At 29.8% G+C, this 12,558-nt stretch overlaps 1 protein-coding gene across 1 annotated transcript in view; it reads left to right on the top strand.

The window, feature by feature from the left end:
- The window catches only part of LOC142318248 (putative DENN domain-containing protein 10 B), a 58,953-nt gene that overhangs the window by 19,125 nt on the left and 27,270 nt on the right, over nucleotides 1–12,558 (top strand). The window contains exon 4 of the mRNA XM_075354812.1: nucleotides 7,655–7,789. Within this exon, the coding sequence (XP_075210927.1) occupies nucleotides 7,655–7,789 (135 nt within the window). The remainder of the gene's footprint in view (nucleotides 1–7,654; nucleotides 7,790–12,558) is intronic.

The following is a 12,558-nucleotide window of genomic DNA, read 5'->3' as shown; positions in this document are numbered from 1 at the left end:
TTTTATAGAATCTAACCTTAATACGCGATTGGCATTATAAACTGCAATTATATATTGTCTCTTTAATAATTCTAATGCAATTGTGTAATTTTCATTTGTTATTGGTAAATTGGTAAATTCTTAACAATAGCCAAAGAGGAATGTAAATAGTGTAATTTTTTAATATTAGATTAATCATCTTATTATATACTAAATCAATAAATATATTAAAACAGTGTTGCCACTCTTAACACATTACCTCTAAATAAAGGTATATTAATGGATTGTAGTTGTGTTTATTTAAATGTTGTATTTGAACTAAATTCTTGATTAGATGATTTTTTACTACTATTTATTAAATGTTGCAATTTGGACTCTATAGTGCACAAGTTTTCTTCAACTTCAATACAGAAACAAGAAAAACTCACTTGGGCCAGATCTGGTGAATATGGTGATTGCTCAACCAATTCAAAGTGCAATTCATGAATTTTAACCATGGTGATGTCATAGTGTGAGCAGGCATATATTGTCCTGATGGAAAACTTTCTTCTTCCTCAAATGTGGTCGTTTATTTGCAATTTCTGCCTTCAGCTTGTCAAGTAATGATGTGTAATACTGTCCCATTATTGTTTTACCTTTCTGAAGATAATCAATCAACAAAATTCCGTTACTAACCCCAAAAAACAGTCACCATTACCTTCCCGGCCAATGGAACCATCTTTGCCTTTTTCACCCTTTGCAGTTCACTGTTTTAACTGTTGTTTCATCTCAGGAGTGTTTTGGTGGATCCACATTTCATCTACAGTTATGAAGAAATGAAAAAAATCTGACTTGTTTTCTTAAACTGCTCCAGCAGAGCCTTGGAAATGTTTATTCAAATGCTTTTTTGGTCCAAAGTGAGCAAATGCGGCACTCAACACGTGGATAGCTTATGCATATCTAATTCGTCCGGTACCATTTGGTGAACTTTTTCGATGATATTGGTGATTGTTGCAGTTTGCAGTTTTTGGCTGTCCTGAACGCTCATCATCAACCAAGCTGATACGACCCTGTTTAAATTGAGCTACCCATCTTTTCACGGTAGCAAATGATGGAACAGAGTCCCTGTAAACAGCGTCCAACTCGGTTTTAATTTGCATAGGTCTGTTGCCTTTCAAATGCAAGTATTTAATGATGGCATATTCAATTTTTTCCATTTTCACAAAAACACTCACAATGACTTACTCAAACGATTTTCAAACAACAATTGAGCCCCAAAATGGCTGAAATTTTAGCGAGTACCTTTTAATGTATGCGTGAATATATTCTGTAACTTTTGTTGATGAGTGCTGTCATCTTCATATTGAGGCACAAAACTTTTCAAAGAATCCTTGTATATATCATTATTGTATTAACTAATTATACATTTGTAATAAACACATGTTGAGTGTTTGAAGGATTGAATCAAGATTGATCAACAATAGAGCATTACACAAATTCATTTAATAAGCATGAGAATTTATAAAGAGTAAAAGAAAGAGTGAAAATTTATAAAGAGTAAGAAAAAAGTGAAAATTTTTATTTTTACAAATAAAAAAGGAGAAAATGAAACCTGAGTCTTAGTAGTTATGTACTTTTTTGATTAAAGATAGGCGCATTTTTATAATATTCATATTCAATTATGAAATGTAGCATATTAGCTAGAAGTATGTTTCTTACTTAGCTTAAAAGTTTTTTATTTACTCTTATAAAGATCATTTCATATAACTTAAGGATGTGATATGGAATAATTAAGATCTCATTACAATGATGTTCATTGCCGTGATTATTTTTAATGCAATGATGTGGTAAATTCACAATGTTATGAAAAGAAAAATGTGTCAATATTGGTTATTAACTACATGTATGTATAACATTTATAATAAAAAATCTGATGAATGAATGAAAACAGAGTATGGACGGGACTGTACATTGTAAAAAACAAAATATAAAATTAATATTTTACATATTGTATAATCTTCAATAATAATTAAATAAGTTGTTGCAGATTTTTTTCATTCAGCAAAAAATTTTTTTACATTCATTAAGATGTGGAAGCAACCCAAAGACATGAATGTGGCATGACTTTTGGTTCAACTTACTCATACGAGAGAATCCAGAAAGTATTTTACATTTTTCTATTGTTAGCAAAGGAGTGAAGTTAAAGGCACTAACTTGGTGGTTATTTCTGACCTGTCTTGGTACACATTGAGCTGCGCCAAATGAAAGACTGTGATGCATTTGTTGATTTTTACAACTATTGTAAAAAACTGTTTGTATAGAAAATCCTGCCAATTGTGCAGTTAGATAGATTATTAACTTTCTTTAGCAAAAAACCTACAAACCCATTGAGATTTACTGTGAACTATGTGATTTATATAGGAAAGATATAATGAGTGAGGTGCATGGAGGTAGTGGTATATTTAAAAATGGCCACTCATATTTTCTTGATGAAAAACGATGTGGTTAGCCTTGTGTTCTGTCGAACAAACTTGTAGCAAAAGTTGGAAAGATTCACACTAATCTGTGCCCTACCATTACAGAATGTTTATTCAGTTTCTGAAAATTTTTCATAGCCTTTTGCATGAAGTTGTGTTGAAAAATTTGGGTTACTGTAAGTTTTGTGCTAGATGGGTTCCCAAAAGTGGCTGAAAATCCAGACGGCAAAATTTTTGAAGAAGGAATACAAAAACTCATTTACACATATGACAAGTGTCTCAATTTATTTGGCAACTCTGTAAAAGAGTAGGTTAAGGATATATTTTGAAATTATATGTAATAAATTTTTCCCAACAACTATTGTTTTTTTTTTTCCATCTAAGTTGCTTAACAGAATCCAGTACCAGAAAATTCTTTGTTTTTATAAGCATATATGATTGATGATGGTGTACATTTTTTCTAATTCCCTTAGTACATGTAATAAATGTTCAGCTACTTTCTATCTTTTCTATAGTGCTCAAGAAAAGAGCTAAATGTTTGTGACACTTAAAACCAAATTTACATTTTTGATTAAATAACATGCCAATAAAAAAGATTTTATTTATAGGTTTGTTCAAAACTAAAGATACACTGCATCTAAGCCTTTTGGGGAATATTTTTTGTTGAAGTTGTTCACATTGACATTGGCGTGCATGGATGTGCTTTCTTTTTCCAGTACAAGAATTGATTTTGCATGAGTGACAAATTTTTTGTAATATTTTTTCATGAGTGACAAATTTTTAAAATGCGTGCATAGATATACCAGCTCTCATTCTGTGACATGCTTTTTTGGATACAAAAGGGAGCCCCAGCAATAGTTTATCAAAAAATCTTATCTGTTTCTGTTGATGTTATAACTTGATAAAACATTTTAACTTGTGCACTGAATTCTGAGATTTGATTTTTTTTTTTTTTTGAACAATGGAGTAAATCACTTAGATTTTGGTCAAATTTTTTGTACAAAAAATAGACCAGTATTAGATTAATTGAGTACCTTAAGTTTTAAATCCCACTATTTTTGAAATTGTAACTGTAATTGGTTATAAAAAGTAGTGTGTTACTTGCTTCCTAAGATTTTAACTGACAAATTGCAAAGAAAATTGTTTGGAATTAACCTTTTACTACACAATAGAAGGAAATGAAGTAAGCTACTGCATTCTGTTATTGAAGGTAAATCAGAAATTTATCTCTTGTATCAAACCAATAGTGTCATTCATCCTTTATGAAATCAAAATAGTCAAACATTAATTTTAATCTAAAAATTATGATTTCATGTTTCACGTTTTGGGATGAAAAAAAAGTAACTGAACATGTGAAAATTTATTTTCTTTGAGTAAAATGAAATTGGTGTCAGTTTCTTTTCTAAGAGCTTAAAATGAAATGTTTTGGCATCATCTTCCACATTGCCCAAACCTTGCACTTTGTTACTTTTATTTTCACTTAAAGACATCTAACTTTGAGTTAACAGTTATTAATTGTTTGTAACAATTATTTGTTTTATTACAGAATAAAAACAAATTCCATGCCATGTTTATAAAAGATCTGATGTCTAAATATTTCACATAGAAATATAGAATGCAATTGTATACTAAATGGTGTAGTATTTGCTTGGTGAATGTTTGTAACCATGGTAAAAAATAATTACATAGTTTGTAAAACATTTTCACTGAACAATTTATAAACATTTGTATTTTTTTTTAATCACAACCTTTAGGTCTGTATTCAGATTCAGTGCATGTTATTAAAAATTTGTTTAAAACGGACTTTAAAATTTAAAGGTCTTTCTATCAGTTCACGCTTTGCTCCTGTCGGCTGCACTTGGCTGTAAATTTCACACAGCTCCTTTCAGATGCATGTAGCTCCTAATGATTCAGCAGCTCCATACACGCTATATAAGCCAGCTCCGCACTACATTCAGTCTTCTTCCATCAGCCTTCATGGACTCAACAGTTCAAACTTACAAAATATGTATTCTTAATTATTAAAAGGCATATTTGAACTAGCAGTAAATACATGTTAGGTACCACACCAAGGCAGATATTATTTCAACGTATTTTTGGTCCTCCAATCACACACACACATTTTATATATATATATAAATAAAATTCTACATTTTTGAAGAATTAATCATTTAATCTACCAGAACTGTGAATAAAATCTACAATTTGAAGAAACATCATTCAAGAATCTTGATATTCAACAATCTACTGCATAAAGAGACTCACAGCATCTAGATCTACAACATCATTTACATAACATCTTTCATAATCTATTATTACATTTAATTTACATTGTTTCATCATTTATGTAATATCATTGATTCATTTTACATTTAATTTACTTTGTTAACATTTCATATTATTAATTTAAGTTATTAAATATCATTATGGAATTGAAACAATAATAAGACAAAGAGGGTCAGGTAAAGGCCTCTATATAGAGAATTCGCAACTTTACTGATAAATTTGAACCCTCACAAGATGATAGAATTGATTTACAGATTAAGTTAAGGAATCTTCTTGATTTGTAAGACAGATATAATATCATTCAATATAAAATTGAAATGGAATTTGATGATGATTTATATTTTGATCATGAACAAATCAGATAAGACTTGTGCATTACAGAACACAAATTGCAACATTTAGTAAATTATATTAATAATAATAAAAAATCATCTAATAAAGAAATTAATTCAAATACAATATTTAAATAAACACATTTACAACCAATCAATATACCTGTATTTAGAGGTAATGTGTTAGAGTAGTAGCATCTTTATAACAAATTTATCATATTTATTGACTTAATATATAATAATACTGATTTAAAAAATTTACAAAAACCACATTATATGCATGCTTTGTTAAAGATGAAGCATTAACCATCATTAAAGATCTGCCAATAACTAACAAAAATTATGTTATTGCTCTAGATTTATTAAAGATACAATTTGACAACAAATATTTACCCGCATCTCATAATGCTAATAATAATTCAGATAATGCATCGTAAGTTCAGATTCTATAAAAAGAGAATTTGCAGATGCTTTGTCTAATTTTATTAACAAAATATCTTTACATGAAAATTCACTTGAAGCAATACAACTTCTTATTAATACATATGAATTTATCATAGTCCATTTCTAACATAAATTGGATTATAACATTTTAAGATTATGGATTGAGAAATTGTCAAGTCAAAGGTTTCCCAACTTTAAAGACTTATAGAATTTCTCAGCATGAGAAGACAACTATAGAAAGCGTTAATGTAGTTACCTCAAATATGCAAGTAAATTCTGGAAACAAAGTAAATCGCTACAATAATTCAACTAAAATTTTTATTCAAAATTAAACTTTAACCAATGTTCATTCTTTAATTCAAATCATTACTTATATCAATGTAAGGAATTTTTAAACTTGTCCATTGATGATCGTAAAACCATTTTGGAAAATAATAATTGCTCTAATTGTCTGCTTAAAGGCCATTCAACTAATCAGTGTTATCAAGAAATTGATGTTAGATTTGGGCTAAGAAATACAATACACTCATCCATATGGACAAATTTGATGATTCTAAATTAGAAAGTAATAACTCTGAAATTAATACTTCACAAAATAAAATAAAATACGTCACAAAAAAAAAAATTGGTAGAGTTCAATCATACATATCATGTCTCTGTAACGTAATAAAGAAAAATATAATCTAAGGAAAGTTAAAAGAACATGATTCATGCTATTCTGGGCATCAACAAATCTAGTTGAGACAGCAAGGGTCAAACGTTGAATGACATTTTATTACTGAGAAACCACAATCTAAGGTATCAATTTTACAGTAACAAACAATATTCTAAGAATAAACTAGATCACTCAAATATCGATGATAATCATAACTATCTGTTGCAACAAGATGACAGTGTTTATCAAAATAGATTGTCTAAGTTATTATCTCAAGAGAATATTCCTCAATCAAAGCGTAAACATATACATTATCTGAAAGGCAAAGACTCCATTACAACCCCTAGAAAAGAAAATTTGATTTTACAAAAACCTACAGATGCCAACGAAAACCATCTATTCACAACAAAGGAAATCGAATGTACCAAAAACGAATCTTAACATTAATAAAAACAATAATAATATTGATAGTAATAATAAATGTAATCCTTATCAAGATTTAAGGCCACATTCAAGACAAGAACAAAGCTACATCGGTTATAGTAGCACTAACTAGCACTAACGCAAACAAATTCTTTTCAATCTGTCCAATTATGATTCATCATAGTGGCATAAATTAAGATTGTTAATATAGTTATAAACATGGTATTAGCATTTATAATTTAATTTACATATTTGAAATTCACATTTAGATTATACATTATATTCATGAATATTATTTTATTTATTCATTAACTACATCATATAAATTATAGATTACAAATCAAGCATTATTATCATTTCATACTTTTACTGAAAAAAGTAAAAAAGTAACATTCCATTTTAATATTATAAAAAAATCATCACATGATTTTTGGCAGGAGTATGTTCAGACTCAGTGCATATTATTAAAACTTTATTTAAGAAGGACTTTAAAATTTAAAAGTCTTTCCATCAGTTCATACTCAGCTCCTGTCGGCTGCACTCAACTCTGTAAAGTTCACACAGCTCCTTTCGGATCACTCGGCTCCTGATGATACAGCAACTCTGTATGCACTATATAAGCCAGCTCCACACTACAGTCAGTCAGTTTTCTTCAGCCTTCTTCCATCATTCTTCATGGACTCAACAGTTCAAACTAACAAAATATATATTCTTATCAATGTATCATTTATGAAATCATTAAACAGCATTTATGTACACTTATATTGTATTATTCATTTAAATATTAAATGATCATTATAACTATGAAGTGATAAATGTCTGTATTTATTTATTATTTGAACCAGTAGTAAATACATAGAGTAATTACCCTAACCAAGGTGGGCAGACTGTACATTATCTTGACAGTCTGTATTCCTGACTCGCCTCATATAATTAAACTGCATTAGAACTACAGTGGATATTTGTATTGGAGTAAAATATGTAATGAATTTTAAACATATTAGATTTTTTTCTGAATAAGATACATAAGCATTCAGTATTGTTCTTTATCTTTTAAAAATATCCCTTTTTATTTTTAGGAACTCCAACTGCAGTATTGCTTCTGTATCTTTCAGTTGTGACAAGAGGATCTTGTACAACAGAAGAAAATGGAACATTCCTTGTCAAAGATTTTGAATGGAATTCTACATACAATAATGGAACCATGGTGAAAGGTAACGTTACTATTTTTTTTTCTAATTATACTGATAAGTATACTTTGTTGTATTTATTTATTTATTTACGATAATTTACTTATGGGACTAACCCTGTACAAATAGGGAACCTTAACGTAGAACATAAAAGATTATTTTTATTAGAAAACAATATCTCAAACTACAATTTTTGTCAAGAATAGTAAAGATAACAAAATTTTTATAAAATAATAGTTTTAAAAGAATATTCTGTTGCTGGAGGTCTTGTACCATGCAAATTGATATTAATTAAACACAGTATTAATAAAGATCTATATTAAACAGAATTAGTTAACAATTTGTATTTATATATATGTAGGCTTATCATTTAATTCCTGCATTTTATCTATTTGTTTTTCAGCGCTCACTTATTTATTCTCTGTTTTAGTAGCTGCTGGGGTACAGCTATTCATTAATGGTACAGATTATGTATAATTATTACATTTCATGTTAGTCTATGAATAATTAATCGCATGTATTTATAGATAACTTAATTCCATTTATATGGAGAAAGACTCCAGCAGCAAAATACTATTTTGTAAAAGTTTTGTTATCTCAATTAATTTCCCAAGCCTTGTTTCTTCAGACAAAAATTAGAATTTAGAATTTTATACATTGTTAATGTTCTCAAAGTAGTAGCAACCTTTTTTTGATTATCATTTAAAAGGAGTCATAATTTGTAAAATTAGTTTTAAAGTTTTCAAAATCCTCAATAACTCGCTTTCCTTGTGCCATTAATTTTCCATTTGTCCAAACATAATTGTTCCTTTAACAAAATTGTCCAATTTAATTTCACATGACCTTTGAGAACTGTTGGGAATTCATGTGACTATTCTATCATAGCAAATTTTCAGTTATCTATTTGGATATTTTTAATATTTTTTGTAGCTGTATAAGTTCTTGAAAAATTAATTGTTGCAACTTTGACCTGTCAGTTTTCTGTCTAGTGTCCTGCTGTGCATAGTCATATTTAAAAGCAAAACCCTTTTCATGAAACAAAGCTGCATTTTCTCATTTATTTACTCATTACCTGAACTGTGATAATGAAATTACTGTACCTCAGCGCCATATAGAACTATAAAAACCATCTCAAATAACTTCATCTTCCCATCCCAATCCTTTGATTTTGGCTTACTTAAATTATAACTACACCCTTCTTGATAATACTTTTTCCTTTATTTAGTAATTTACAGCAAAAATTACCCTGAGTTGTTGTAAAATCAATTTCTACACATTTATAATTATTTAAACGTTTTTTCCTTCAAAGAGCCTTTTTCCTTCTTATAGCTAAAAAGAAGCTTATGTGAAATTTTCCCTTATGAAAAAGGGTATCTTAAGTTTTATCTACATTAATGACTAAGAATAGCTCAATACAATATTTAGCCAAACATGTCAATTTTTTCTTCAAATCTGGACTCTCAGTGAAAATCATGCCATCACGGTACTGTAACATTAATATATCAGTCAGTTTGATCATCTGTAAGTGTACAGTATAAAATTCCCTTCTCTAAAAAACTTTATATTGACAATAAAAAAAGAAAATAGCAACTGGCTATCTAAATTCTCTGTAATTTGCCCATTAAAATCAGGATCAATGCAAACTCCCTATTTCTATCTTATTTCCAGGCATGAACCCCCATATACTACTTTAACTGTTATGCTATTTATATTTGTTAGACCAAGTTTGACCATAATAGAATATTCAGAACCAAATCAAAAGTAGATTTAAAATTAATAAATGGGAAAAAGGTTTTATAACTTTTTAATAGCCAATGTTTATAAATATATCTTAACTTCATATAAGAGTGTAATCCTTTTTTAATTACAGTAATCTAACTGTTTAAATCTGTTACCATTTTTTTTTTTTTTATATAGGTTTATTTGTTAATGATAAATAAAGTGGATATGCTCAAAACCCACTTATATTTTCTGCCATCACAGTAACATTAAAAGTATTTTATTATTATATTAACAGTAAATGTATTTTAAAAGTGTTATCATCATCATATAGTGTTCTACCTGTTGCAGGTCCCTGGGACCATTGTTGCCCCATCTCTTTCTGTCACATGCTTTCCTTTTCGTCTCAACATAACCTTCACTACCCCTTATGACATTTATTAACTTCAACTTCTTCCTTCCTCTTCTTTTTTCACCTTAAGAACTATATTTAATTTCTTTTCCCCCAATTACATGCCCGATCCAATTTCCTTTCCTCCTTCAGTTAGTCACCAATATTGTTCTATCTTTATTTATTCTTCTTAATATTTCTATGTTACTTACTTTGTCCACCTATTTTACCTTCTCTACCTCTTCCTGACCCACTTCTCAAAAGCATCTATCTTACCTTTTCCCCAATGTCCATGTTTCACTACTGTATAAAAGTATACTTGAAACATAACATTTTACCAATCTCTTCGTCAGGTTCAGATCCATGTTGCTGAGAGTAGGTTTTTATTTCTAAAAAAGGCTTCCTTTGCCATTGCATTTCTCATCTTAATCTCTTCTTTATTCCTCCAATCTTCAGTTAATACTGTGCCAAGATATCTGTATCTTTTTAGTTGTTCCATTTTTCCTTCTGCTGTTACAACATCTATTTCTTCCCTTTTATTCACCTTCATAGCTTTTGTTTTCCTCACGTTTAGTTTCTTCCCAAATTCATTCATCCCTACTTATAATGTTTTTGTCATTACTTGTAATATCCGAATGTTTTTAGCTATAATCAGCAAATCTGACACAATTTATATTTTTTTACCACCTATACTTACTCCTTTTTGGCCATCCAATATTTCTTTCAACATTTCCTTGACATAAAGAGTGAACAGTGTTGGTGATAAAAAGCATCCTTATTTCCCTCCTCTTTCTAATTCTAATCAATTTATGAGCTTCTCATTTAATCTCACAAGCTCAAATCCTATAAATTATCTCTAAAACACAAGCTCAATCCTCTTTCTCTTTCAAAACATCTCTCTCCAATCATTCTGATCAGTTCTAAAGCTTCTCTTGTTCCTTTTCTGAATCTGAACAGTTTTCCTCAACATTCTCCTCTATTTTTATAATTAACCTTCTATTTATAACTCTTAGCATTGTTTTTGCAGCGTGTGATATTAAGCTGATAGTTCTAGTACTTCACGTTTTCTGGTTGCAATCTTTTTAGGTATCTGTATCATTATTGTTTTAACAAAATCTTCTGACCGTATTCCAGTATCATAAACTGCATTCCACATTGAGAGTATTCAATCTACTCCTTCATCTTCTGAACATTTAAAGATTTCTATTGGAGTTCATCTACTCTTGTTGCTTTCCTGTTCTTCATTTCTTTAATAGCTTGTATAATTTAGATTTAATAATTGGTAAGCCTTTCTCCTCTTCCATAACTTCTTCTACCACCTAAGCTTCCTGTGCTTCTCCTTTTCCCAACATACAAGTCCTCTTTATACTCTTCCGATTGTTTTTTTATCTCACCTTTATAAGTGCTTTTACCATCCTTCTTCTCAATTTCTCTCATTTTATAGTAGGATTTCTTCCTTCCTATGTGGCATTTTTTACCTTCTTACACAACGTACTTCTTCTAAACCACTTCTTTTTATTTTCTAAATCTTCTGTGTCTACATTCTTCTTTTAGCACCTTTCTCTAGCTTATTTATTTCTCTCTTTAATTCGTTATTCAATTTTCAGTAGATTGCTGTGTTGTATTCTCCTTCTTTATTTTTATATTTTCTTCTTTCTTCCATTTTTTTATCATTTCTTGTGTTACCCAAGGTTTCTTTGCTCGGAAGCCTTTATAGAAACAGATTCCTTTCTCTGCAGCTTCCTGCATAAATGATTTTATCCTTGACCACATTTCCTCTGCTGGTTCATTTTCCCCTTTGCCTTGAATGGTTTTGTCAGCATTTGACTCACTTTTACTCTCTCTATGCCTTCTAGACCTCTATATTCCATTTCTCCTTTTTTTCATTTTGTGTTCCCAGTCCAAACTTGCCCATTGTCTTTCCATCACAATAAAAATCATACTACGTTTTACTTCATATACTCTCTGATCAGTCTCCTATCCTTCCAATCAACTCTTTTCTTTCAAAATCTCAGATAACTTTTCCCTCTGTACTCAGTCTAATGCCTTTTCCATTATCTATAAAACACAAGCTCAATCCTCTTTGTCTTTCAAAACATCTCTCTCCAATCATTCTGATCAGTTCTAAAGCTTCTCTTGTTCCTTTTCTGAATCTGAACAGTTTTCCTCCAACATTCTCTATTTTTATAAAGAAAAACTTTGTTTTTTCTCTTTCAATTCCTGAGAAATATAAAGTAACTTCACCACTTATCAACTCTCTTCCCTCCCATATAATCCCATTTATCCCTACTACATCCATTTTATTTATTTTTATCTCTCTTCAAGTTTTTGAGTTTACCTGATGACGACAATATTCTCACTGCTTTGTCTTTTCTATGACATTCCTTCTGCTGCTTCCCCAGAGATGGGAAGTAATTTTACCTCCAGAATATTTAATAAAAAAAGACATCATCATGGTGCCTGACTAAGAAAAAGTAGTGGTATTTCGTTACCTTCTGTATTTTAATGCCGTCGATTTCCTATAGAAGTTTCTCTGCCTGTAGTGCCAATTTCTCACCCCTGGGGCATTAGAGTGCCCCAAACCCCTACCACTCTTCCACCCTCAAAAAAGGTCATTGGCGATTGTAGGGGCAGAGTTCCTTACCCCTGGAGTGTTTGGTCCCTTCATTCGTTAGCCACTTGT

This window comes from Lycorma delicatula, chromosome 1 (genome assembly GCF_047948215.1).
Source record: "Lycorma delicatula isolate Av1 chromosome 1, ASM4794821v1, whole genome shotgun sequence".
NCBI lineage: Eukaryota > Metazoa > Arthropoda > Insecta > Hemiptera > Fulgoridae > Lycorma > Lycorma delicatula.
Note: the sequence above shows the minus strand (reverse complement) of the source record. Positions and strands in the feature narration are given on the sequence as shown.